The sequence below is a fragment of the Notothenia rossii genome (assembly GCF_949606895.1).
Source record: "Notothenia rossii genome assembly, chromosome: 2".
Classification (NCBI taxonomy): domain Eukaryota; kingdom Metazoa; phylum Chordata; class Actinopteri; order Perciformes; family Nototheniidae; genus Notothenia; species Notothenia rossii.
Genome location: NC_136904.1, coordinates 2,449,125 through 2,461,622, shown reverse-complemented (window position 1 = coordinate 2,461,622; position 12,498 = coordinate 2,449,125). Strand labels below are relative to the sequence as shown.

At 40.4% G+C, this 12,498-nt stretch overlaps 1 protein-coding gene and 1 long non-coding RNA gene across 6 annotated transcripts in view; one reads left to right on the top strand and one right to left on the bottom strand.

The window, feature by feature from the left end:
• Positions 1-12,498, bottom strand: part of LOC307028189 (uncharacterized protein) — a 55,142-nt gene that overhangs the window by 24,045 nt on the left and 18,599 nt on the right. For 3 of the 5 annotated variants that reach the window (XR_013804872.1, XR_013804873.1, XM_079663004.1), the window contains 2 exons: positions 9,050-9,115; positions 1,167-3,796 (listed from right to left, as the gene is read on the bottom strand). Coding sequence is in view for 2 of the 5 variants with exons in the window: in XM_079663004.1 (XP_079519130.1) it covers positions 3,098-3,796; positions 9,050-9,115 (765 nt within the window). In the remaining 3 variants the exon portion in view is untranslated. Of the gene's footprint in view, positions 1-1,166; positions 3,797-9,049; positions 9,116-9,531; positions 10,969-12,498 lie in introns of those variants that run through there. The other 2 variants (XR_013804876.1, XM_079663005.1) reach the window with 2 other exon arrangements.
• Positions 1-12,498, top strand: part of LOC307028197 — a 32,776-nt gene that overhangs the window by 10,103 nt on the left and 10,175 nt on the right. The gene's annotated exons all lie outside the window — the stretch shown is intronic.

Genomic DNA, 12,498 nt, shown 5'->3' with positions numbered 1-12,498 from the left:
AAGCACATCCACAAAAAGTCTGTTGGAAGGGGGAAATGTGGCAGGAAACGCTGCACAACCAAGAGAGATGACCGCAGCCTTAACAGCAATGTGAAGAAGAGTCGCTTCCAGAATTTGGGGGAGCTTCAAAGACAGTGGACTGAAGCTGGAGTCCAGGTATCAAAAGTCACTGTTCACAGACGTGTCCGGGAAATGGGCTACAATAGCCGTATTCCCATGGTCAAGCCACTTCTGAACTCAAGACAACGGAAGAGGCGTCTGACTTGGGCTAAGGAAAAGAAGCACTGGACAGTTGCACAGTGGTCCAAAGTCCTCTTTTCAGACGAAAGCAAGTTTTGTATTTCATTTGGAAGTCAAGGCGCCAGAGTCTGGAGAAAGGCTGGAGAGGAGCAAAATCCAAGTTGCTTGAAATCCAGTGTGAAGTTCCCACAGTCAGCGATGGTTTGGGGAGCCATGTCAGCTGCTGGTGTTGGTCCACTGTGTTTCATCAAGCCCAGAGTAAATGCAGCTGTGTACCAAGAGATTTTAGAGCACTACATGCTTCCGTCTGCTGAAAAGCTCTATGGAGATGAGGAATTCATTTTCCAGCATGATCTGGCACCTGCCCACAGTGCCAAAACCACCAGTAACTGGTGTACTGACCATGGCATTACTGTCCTCGATTGGCCTGCAAATTCCCCTGACCTGAACCCCATAGAGAATATGTGGGGTATTGTGAAGAAGAAGCTGAAAGACACCAGACCCAACAATGCTAATGAGCTAAAGGCCGCTATTGAAGCATCCTGGGCATCCATAACACCTCAGCAATGCCACAGGCTGATTGCCTCCATGCCGCGCTGCATTGATGCAGTAATCCGTGCAAAAGGATTCCCAACCAAGTACTGAGTGCATTAATGGACATTTTCAAATGTTTGATTGTGTTTTGCTGTTATAAATCTTTTTTTTTTACTTGGTCTGAGGAACTATTCTAATTTTTTGAGATAGGATTTTTGAGTTTTCTTAAACTGTATGCCATAATCAGCAATATTAAAATAATAAAAGGCTTGCAATATTTCAGTTGATTTGTAATGAATCCAGAATGTATGACATTTTTGTTTTTTTAATTGCATTACAGAAAATAAAGAACTTTATCACAATATTCTAATTTTCTGAGACAGTCCTGTATATAAAAATGTACCAGTGACTGAGCCTCCGTACAGTTAGTGAAAGCAAACCAGCCCTTGAATACAGGGTACAATGATGGGTTAATGCTTTACAGTTCATCACAAATCTCAGTGCACTGATACGCAGCATCTAACTTGACCAGGCAATTGGCAGGTGCGTTCAAGGTTGTTGTTCCCACCAAAGAAATACAAATCTATCCAAATAATAAATCATATGTGACTAAGGACATTAGAAAATGATAAATACCAGGAAAATAGCTTTATAAAACAAAGACTATGGAGCACTTGGACAGAGAAAGAACTGAAAGTCAAGTTAAGGGAATCAAAACTGGCAGACCGACAGCGTTTGGAAAATGCTTTTAAAGCCAAAGACCCCAAAAAGGTATGAGACCCCATGAGAACCATGACAGGAAAGACCTCTTCAGCTAAACCTAATGTGACGGACAATGAATTTTGTTTTGCCAATGAACTAAACACGTTCTTTACCCGTTTCGAGTCACTGGATAATTCTGCAAAGTGCACTGAAATTCTCTAAACCATAATCCCTGCTTCCTCTGACAAGATTACCATCAGTGTCCAAGAGGTCAGAAAAACATTTCAGTACACCAACACCAAGAAAGCCGCTGGGCCAGATGGGGGCTGAGAAACGTTGCTACTGAGCTGGCTCCAGTGTGGCAACCCATCTTTCAGGCTTCCATTGACACGCAAACCATCCCTCTGTCATGGAAAACTACACACATAAAACCACTGCCCAAAAGAACATAAGGATTTTTAACAGTCACATTAAAACAGTTACTAAATCAGCCTACTATCACCTTAAGAATATATATAGGATTAAAAGACTGATGTCACAGCAGGATTTAGAAAAACTTGCCCATGCTTTTATCTTCAGTAGACTGGACTACTGCAATGGTGTCTTCACAGGTCTCACTAAAACATCTGTCAGAAAGCTGCAGCTGATTCAGAACGCTGCTGCTCGAGTCCTCACTGACACTAAGAAAGTGGATCACATCGCTCCTGTTCTGAAGTCTTTACACTGGCTTCCTGTGTGTCAAAGAATAGATTTCAAAATACTGCTGCTGTTTATAAAGCTTTGAATGGTTTAGGCCCAAAATACATTTCTGACCTCCTGCTAAATTATGAACCATCCAGATCTCTCAGGTCTTCAGGGACTGGTCAGCTTTCTGTCCCCAGAGTCAGAACTAAACATGGAGAAGCAGCGTTCAGTTATTATGCTCCAAACATCTGGAACAAACTCCCAGAAACCTGCAGGTCCGCTGCAACTCTGACTACTTTTAAATCCAGACTAAAGACTTTTCTTTTTGCCGCTGCTTTTAAATTGAGCCGTTCATATCTTACACTGTAACTTTTATCCATGTATTTTGTCTTTTAATGTTTATTGTATTATCTTTGCTTTTTAATGACTGTTTTTAAATGCCATTTTCATAATGTCTTTCATTTTTGTAAAGCACTTTGAAAGGGGCTGTATAAATAAACTTGCCGTCCCTTACTCTCTACACCAGTAGATAGTGGGCAGTTGCTAATACAAATGTAATCTAAAGAGATGTGTCTTTAGCTGGCATTTAAAAATGTCCACTGAGCCTCTCTGATGTTTCCTGGTGTTCCACAGTTTGGGAGCGTAGTGGATAAAAGCCTCACCCATTTTATTTTGGGGAATTTAGGGATATTTAAAAATCTGAGGAGGACCTAAGGGCTTGTCCAGGGACATCAAACGAGACTGACTCAGTGAATTGAAATCTGTTAGTCAGACTTCAATTCAGAAAGACTCTTCAAATATAAGAATACAGCTCTAAGGACATCAGGAGGAGGAAACAGCTAGCTTGGCTCTCAGTTCAAAACTATGCAGTGTGGATTCGCTCGTGGACTTTAAGGTGAGAACTTTGAGAAAACGTTTTCCCACACTCTTAAAACCACTATGGTTTCTCTCCAGTATGGATACGTTGATGTTTTTGGAGAGCACCTGATTGAGTGTACGTTTTCCCACACTCTTCACACCAGTACGGTTTTTCTCCCGTGTGAACACGCAGATGTGTTTTGAGAGCACTTGATGTAGTGAACGTTTTCCCACACTCTTCACACCAGTATGGTTTTTCTCCCGTGTGAATACGCTGATGTGTTTTGAGACCACTTGATTCAGTGAACATTTTCCCACACTCTTCACACCAATACGGTTTTTCTCCAGTGTGAACACGTTGATGTCTTTGGAGAGCACTTGATGTAGTGAACGTTTTCCCACACTCTTCACACCAGTACGGTTTTTCTCCAGTGTGAATACGTTGATGTGTTTTGAGATTACCTGATTCAGTGAAAGTTGTCCCACACTCTTCACACCGATACGGTTTTTCTCCAGTGTGAATACGTTGATGTGCTTTGAGATGAACTGATGTAGTGAATGTTTTCCCACACTCTTCACACCAGTACGGTTTTTCTCCCGTGTGAATACGTTGATGTCTTTTGAGATGACCTGATTCAGTGAACGTTTTCCCACACTCTTCACAGCTGTACGGTTTTTCTCCTGTATGAATAAGCAGGTGGTGCTTTAAAGTTCCATATGTTGAAAAGGATTTGTGACATTGATGACAGCTTTGACGTCTCTCTCTTCCTTTCGGTTTCTAGAACAGACGGAGAAAGAAAGAGAGAAAGTAAATCTAAAAAGCATAAATACATAAAGTTAACAATAAAAACTCACTTAAAATAAATATTGACTTAACGGAATACTACATTTACTAACTGTTTGTGTTTATTATATTGGTATTATATTAGATACAGCAACATTCTAACCACAGTAAATACCAGAGGTGGGGGATTCGAGTCACATGACTTGACTTGAGTCGCATATTTTTGGACTTGATACTTGCTTGACTAACATTGATAAAATCCTCAACTTGACTTTGACTTGGTATTCATGACTTGAGACTTGACTTAGGCTTGAGACAGATGACTCGAAAGGACTTTACTTTCTAAAATAAAATAAAATAAAATATTTGCATGTGTATTGTAGGAAGCCCCTAAAGGGCAATGAAAAAAAAGAGTGAGAGAAAGTAACTTGTTTGCAGGAGAAAGTTACCGGTGCGCCAAGTAGGAAGTGGAGTGCATAGGAGACAGACGTTTCATTGCAGACTGTTATGTTTATTTGGGGAAATTGCAGTGCATACATTATTTGAGATATATTTCGAAGTCGGACTTCAATTTAGGGACATTTCGGCCAGGGGTGTAGAGCTATTTGTTTAAGCACCGGATCGGCAAAACAGGATTGTCTGTGAACCAATCTGTCTTGATCTATGAATTCATGTCCAGGACTCTCACAGTATCTGCTGCACGCAGCTGTTTTATAGAAGGAAAACCTCCTTCACTTCATGAAATCTCTGCAGCACCAGGAGGCAGTAACGTGAAACTCAGCAGAATCTGAGAAGAGCAGCACCAGCTGCAAAGAGCTTTTACTTCACTGTGTTTACCTTCACTAGAACAGATAAATAGTGATTGCAGGCTGCTACGTTTTAACAACACGCACCTCTACACACACACACATTGAACTGCCTGATTATTCCCCATATTACCTGTTTTATGATTTCAGAGCCCCACTCTCCATTGTTGCTAATGTTGAAAATAAAACTCTACTTTTCATAACCACTGTCTTTTAACTGATTTAAATGTGGAAACTGGGGTTATTCATCAGAATTTGGTATGACTTGACTTGCTTGACTCTCACCATAGTAACTTGAGACTTGCACATGTATGACTTACTCCCACCTCTGGTATATACAGGAGACAGAGGGAGATGGCATCCTGTCACTGCGCGTCTCAGTATGCTCCGTTCATCTTGTGTTTTGTTTTTGTTTGTTTGTTTGCTCTAAACTTTGTCGCGTCTGTATGAAACGTCATTTTGAGAGACCATGCTTTTGATCCTGTGGATTACATTTGCCTTCTGCGGACCATGTCTGGCCATACAACTATCCAAGACACACCTGAGTGACAGCACAAACAGGTATGGCGAGGAGCCCCGGCCTCTATGCTGCTACAGCCGTGAGGCTATGCTGGAGCTACAATGCGATCGGCATCAAACAAATAGATCAAGCCATCTGTGCTCTTCGATATTGGATGACATCCCTCGGGAGCCGCTTAGAAACACCAGGAAAAAGAGACAAGGAAGGAGGGGAGGCGTTCAGAATCGCCTACGGCGGAGATTCAGCCGGCCACCACTTCCATCCATCACTCTCACAAACCTGCGCTCATTGAGCAACAAAGTGGACACACCGAGGACATACACAAGGTACTGTCATGAATATCATCAGGCCTCTTTATTATTTTTCACGGAGAGTTGGCTACGATCTACAATGTCTGCATCTCTCTTTGAGGTACCCAGATTCACCCTTGTTTGAGCAGACAGGGATGTGAACTCGGGAAAACCAGAGGAGTCGGAACTATTTGTGTGTATATTAATGATCTGTGGTGCCGATCATACTCAGCAAAATGTAAAACCTGCAATCCCAACGTAGAAATTCTTGGCATGACGTTAAGACCCTTTCATCCTCTAATTCGCCTAAAGAATTCAGGTGTATTTTACTGTTTGTTGTTTACGTGCCTCCCAGCGGGAGAGCGTCCCTGGCGGCCGGCTAAATCTCTTAACTATAAAACAACAATATTGTAGAATAACAAAATGAATGCCGTAAATAAACCGAAATACACGTGTTGAAGCGGTTCGCCGCTGATTACTACTATACTGCTGCTGGTTTATAAAGCATTGAATGGTTTAGGCCCAAAATACATTTCTGTATGATGATGATAAACCTGTGAGTTGGATGTAGAAGAGTCAGAATAAATAGATGTTTTTTATTTTAAAGAAAATTCAGATTGAACATGGTAAAAAACTGTAAATGATAGTGTCCGTCCCAAAAATATTTTGTACTTACAGTGAAAACCACCCTTGAATGATGGGTTAGTAGTCTAAAAGCTTTAGGAATCCAAAGTACAACATATAATAAGTACCCTGTATCAAGACTGATGCAAAACAAGTGATATTTGACCTTTTTAGACAGATTTAGCAAAAAAAAACTCTTCTGGGGCCATTTGGGTGGATTTTCCATATATCTGGCCCCCCTTGCTGGATTTTGACATGTGACATCTCTTTCTAACTGTCAGAGCCAATGGAATCGAGGGGAACTCCCACATAGTCCTTATTTGGTAATGTGTGTGTGTTAGACTGTCGCATAGCCAAGACCGGAAGCAGCAGCCGCTCTGGCGGCTACCATTAGCAGCTAACTTTTGCTCTGCGATTTTTACTAATTCTGTCAAAATTATCGCGTTAACGGCGGTAAATAATTTTTTCGATTAATTGCATTAAAATATTTAACGCATGAGCAGAATGACCCGCCCAATACATCCCACCAGTGGCAGCGCCAGGGTATGGCTGGGGTAGGCTACACCCATACCAAGAAATGGCTTAGCCCCACCATGAAAAATGATGTTAAAGTAAGCAAAATAAAGTCCGCCAACTCGAGGGAGTACATTTCGCAGACAGCAGTTAGTAAGAGTGATTTCAGTAGCCACTTGTCTGGAAATACCGAAGACTAGAAACGGTTTTGAAAACTTTTGTCACGTAGTGATCGTCTTCTAAAAAAGAACATCTTTGATAATGTCTTCTGGCCAATCAGAATCAAGATAACGGCGTGGTGTTGTTGCAGGAAGTCCTGACGGAGAATACTTTTGCTGTAGTAAAGGGGTGCACATAACTGGTACGCAGGTACGCATGCAATCTGAAATGCGTACCGTCACTTGTGTCACAAAGCTGTTAACGTCGGTCTGTACAACGGAATTGTGCCAAAACTACGCCAACCGGCTGCGGAGGGACAAAGTTTGAATGGTGATTAATCATGATTAATACATTTTTAAGCTGTTATTAATCTGATTACAAATTGTAATCATTTGACAGCCCTAATTTTTACATAAAAATGGAATTATGGATTATAAATGAAATAATTGTTTTTATACAGAGACGCTAAAAACCTATGGATTAACCGATTCAGCCGCGTTTTTTCTCGTTTTAATGCCATTGAACACGTCTTTTGATCAGATTAACAGCTACGGTGAGACGATCTCCCTAGAAGCTCTGTAAAGGTACGTGTTGTGATGTCTGTGTTTGCTTCCCCTGTCGCGAGTTTGGATCACTCAGTGACGATACTATATACCTAAATAATCTGTGGAACCTCAGCTTTAATCGGATATCTTGTATGTGCAGCTACGATAAGTAATAAGGGTACTTTTATCTTGAGTTCTGTGCCAATCTCCGTGAGCATTTTTCGCTAAGGGGTAATTTAGATGCTTCTTATGAGACTTGTGTTTTGTATTGGTAAATATTGTTTGTATCGTCAGTTAGTTAGTTATTTCCGTTAATCTGTTATAACACATTAGTAGGTTAATAAATATTAAGATCCCCTGAGACACAGTGTCGTGAAAAAAAAAACAGGGTCTCCGTCGGCAGGGACCTTTGGGTTTAACAGGTTAATGTCTGAATGTTTTTGTAAAGCACTTTGAAAATGGAAGCTTTCCTCCTGCCTTCACAAACTTTACAAAAGTATTTATCAACTGAAAATAGCAAGAGGACATTCATACTCCAAGACTTGATTAAATCCACCAAAAACCTGACATGACAATAACGCAAGTATATTTGAAACATAAATCCATGTGTGTCTGAGCCGCAGCGACACGGACTGATTCAGGTGCTTTTATTCTCGTCGGATTTTTTCTACACAGTCTGTGAACCCGCGAGCGGCGAGCTACTGAAAAGCTGCCCGCGAGCTACCGGTAGCTCGCGATCGACGTGTTGGAGACCCCTGCTCTACACTGATGATTGTCGTACCAACACACCACATCAATTCATAATTAAGTACTCTGATGATACTGCAATAATATCTCTGCTAAGTAACACAGACGACCCTGAGCTGCACCAACAGGCAGTAAATCAGGTGGTTGAGTGGACTGATAACAATGCTCTTGAGATCAACACCAAGAAAACTGAGGAAATCGTTTTTGGCTCACCATCTGACTCCCATAAAGTCCCCATTGTCATCCATACAGATTAAATCAAGCAGGGAGTTTCATACAAATACTTGGGTGTAATGATTGACCGTCTGCTGTCATGCAAAGATCACATTGATTATCTGTGCAAAAGGACAAAACAAATAATTTATTTTATCCTTCGCCTTAGGTCTTTTTGGCCGAGCAGAGAAATTCTTCTGTTATTCTTTACATCTGTGATTGTGTCTGTTCTGCAGTACTGCAATGCTACCTGGTACAAGTGTTTGTCAACAGCTGTAAAATCAAAACCGCTCCACCTGTTAACAATCTGCTCAAAGATTGTTGGTCCACCCTGTCAGAGACTTTCTGACTCAGCAGACCATAATAACCTGAGAGGCTGTCCAACAACATCACCTGGGACCCAAAGCATGCTCTGAACAGAGAATATGAACTGCTGCCATCTAATGGAGATTCAATAAAGTCAGACTGAAGCATCCTTTGTGCTCCAGTCAGTCCTCTCAGTAAACACAGAGCTGAATCCAGATCAAAAGCACGCTGAAGGTTCTTTGAGCAGGTTGTCTCTCACTGATCCTGCTGTTATGTTACATGTTTGTTTTTCATGTATTGTGTCTTGATATTTGTTGATGTTGATGTTACACATGGAGCTGCTGTGATGCAAGTCACATTTCAGACTTGATCTGACCAATAAAGTTTTATCGTATCGTACACAGAAACGTTCTAACCTATATCTAACCATATTGTGCATTCATATTGTATTTTCTAAACAGGTTGTGATCTTTCATTTGGGGATAACAGTTCTAGGAATATATTGTGATGAAGTGCACACTGACCTGAGCTCCAGGGGTCTTTTTGTTCTCCTCCATGCTGCTCTCAGTGCTCCTTCTCCGGCTGTGTCTCTGAAATAATCAACACAACTACAGCTGACACAAAACAAGACAACTCAATACAACCGACAGACACAACAAAACAAATCTACAGCTACTTGGTAGGGTCAAAGCAGAGGTGAGAAGTAACTAAGTACATTTACTCAAGAACTGAACTTAAGTACTATTTAGAGGTACTTTTACTTTACTTGAGTATTTCTATGTAATGCTACTTTGTACTTTTAGAACAGTTCAGTGGTAAATTGTGTAGTTTTACTCCACTACATGTATTTAATACCTTTAGTTACTTTACAGATCTGCATTAATGATGTGCAATATAATCAAGTGTTAAATCAGACTTTAGTTCCACCTGGAGTAAATTCACGAGCTACCCTGCAGTATACAAAGTCATTCAAACACACTCTCTCTCTGTCTCTGAAGGATGTTACCTCTCTCTCTCCTCCTCGTCCTGGTTCTTCAGTCTTTCTTCTCCTTGATAAAACACTGCAGTTAAACACACTAATCTCCCTTTAATGCCTTTACTTATGTTTACCGATCAGCCACGTGGTATAAAAAGCTACGAACAAAGAACGGGAGGCAACAAAAACACGGTTTAACGGATAAAAGCACGGATAAATCAACCTCCAAGTATAAACTATCTCTTTGTATGTGTTTTAAAAGTCTCTTGAACACACATTACATTCAGTATAACATCTGCATCAACGTCTGTTAGCAAAGTGGAGCTTCTGAGGACCGGAAGCTAGAAACGGACCACCGCAATGCATCTTCTTCTTCTTCTCTTTTTTAATGGCGGGTCGCAAACAGCTTTTGGTTGCATACCGCCACCTACTGTACACGAGTGTGTATCATCATGTCAGTCCTCTAATAAACCAGCATATCAAAAAGAAAACCATAAAATAAAATAAAATAAAATAAATAAAACAAAACAAAAAACAAATCATCCATGGTCTACTGTTAAATTCTTTTCCCTATCCCAGTTTCCCTCAAAAAGGTGAACAGTGCTTTTCTGATAGCTCTTACTCCTTCTCCTTCTGTTCCCAGAATACCCGCTACATTCCACTCCCTCTTTGCCTCTAAAACTGTATCCCTTAATTTCCCTCTTTCAACTCTATAGGTGACACAATGTAATAAAATATGTTCCACATTTTCCCTAACTCCACAGTTCCCACACTTGTCACTGTCACTTTTCCCCATGACATACAGCGTACCATTTAATGCAGTGTGATTTAGTCTGAGCCTAGCTATCATTACTTCCTCCCTTCTGTTTCTTTCTTTATAAATATTAATTGTAATTGTCTTTTGCACTTGATGGTATTCTTTGCCTTTCTGGTCTTTCTCCCACCTTTTCTGCCAGATCTCCATCCCTTTCTTCTTAATAACTGCTTTTCCTTCTCCTTTTCCAAGTTGAACTGGTAATGTGATTTCCTTTTGTAGTGCACTTTTTGCTAATCTATCAGCACACTCGTTCCCTTTCACCCCCTCATGCGCAGGCACCCAGCAGAACTGCAGATCTATGCCGCTTCTGTGAAGTCTTAACAGGCTGTGATTGATTTCTATGAGTATGTCTTCTCTGGCAGTTGTTGTTGACTGTATGCTTTGTAAACTGGATAATGAATCTGTGCATATCACCACCCTGTCTGGTCTGACCTCTTCCACCCACTGTAATCCTATTACTACTGCCAGCATTTCTGCTGTATACACTGAAAGTTGGTCTGATGCTCTTTTTGATATTGACACTTTAAATTCTGGGATATATATACCAATTCCGACACACTCTTCTTTGTTTTTAGAACCATCTGTATATATTTTGAGGTAATTGTGATAATTATTCCTGAGGTACAAACTTGTTTTGAGTCGTACTTCATTTATTTGCCACTCTCTTTTCTTTTCTACAATACTCACATCTATATTTACTATTGGAAAGGGCCATGGGGGTACACTACTGAATGGATTTGATGGTGAAAACTCTAACTCATGCCGTATGTCCTTATTTTTTCTTTATTTGTCCATCCAAACCCACGCCCCTGAAACTTAGAATATTCCCAGCACTCCTGTAGTATTTTGTTTGTGATATTTCCTTCCCCACTTCCTTTTAACCTGACCCAATAAGCAAGAGCAATTTTCTCTCTTCTTAGCTCCAATGGAGTCTCTCCTGCTTCAACTAATATTGCATTAGTAGGGGTTGACTTAATTGCACCTATACACAACCGTAACACTTTATATTGTAACCTATCAATTTTTAGTAATGACGTTTGTGCTGCTGCTGCATATATTAAACACCCATAATCCAGTGTTGTCCTCATAATTGCCCGATAGATGTCGATTAATGCCTGTTTGTCTGCCCCCCAGTCACATCCAGCCACTGCTCTTAATAGGTTCAACACTTTTTTGGATTTTGTTTCCAAATGTTTAATATGAGTTTTCCATGTACATTTACTATCTAACCATAGCCCCAGATATTTAACTTCATTGACCTCACTCATCGGCTTTCCATATAATGTAAGCTTCTCAGTCTCCATCTTGCGTTTATTCGTAAATTTCATAAAGCAAGATTTGCTTGCTGACAGCTTGAAACCCCAGTTGTATGACCACGTCTCCACTTTCTTTATAGCTTTCCCTATTTTTTCAAACACATATGGAACATTTCTTCCCCGTATCCATATGGCCCCGTCATCTGCATATAGTGCAGATTTTATGCATCCATCCAAATTACTAAAAATGTCATTTATCATAACATTAAATAATATCGGGCTGATTGAACTCCCTTGAGGAATACCATTTTCTATACTGCACTCTTTTGAAACCTCTGCCCCTACTTTAACTCTGAATGTTCTGTCTGATAAAAAAGCCATGATCCAGTTATACATTCTCCCTCCAACACCCATTCTACTCAATTTGATGAGCAACCCATCCCTCCACATAGAATCATAAGCCTTTTCAATATCAAAATATACTATTGCCATAACCTCTTTAATTTTCACTGTCTTTTCCACCTCATTGCTTACTCTAATCAAAGCATCTATTGTGGATCTTCCTTTACGAAAACCACTCTGAAAATGACTTATTAACCCTCTCTGTTCTAAGACGTGTGATAGTCTATGCACTATCATCTTCTCCAGCCATTTACATAAGTGTGATGTTAATGCTATGGGTCTGTAATTATTGGGATTAGCAGGATCCTTCCCTGGCTTATTAAATGGCAATATAACGGCCGTTTTCCAACTCATTGGTAAGACTCCGTTTCTCCAGATTTGATTAAATAGTCTCAGGACTAATTTGAATGTTTCCTCTGGTAGCTGCCGGAACATGGCACACCGCAATGCATGATGGGATTAGAGTTTTTTCTTTAAACATAATTTCACTGCCCCCTGTGGTGAAACAATATAATAAACTAT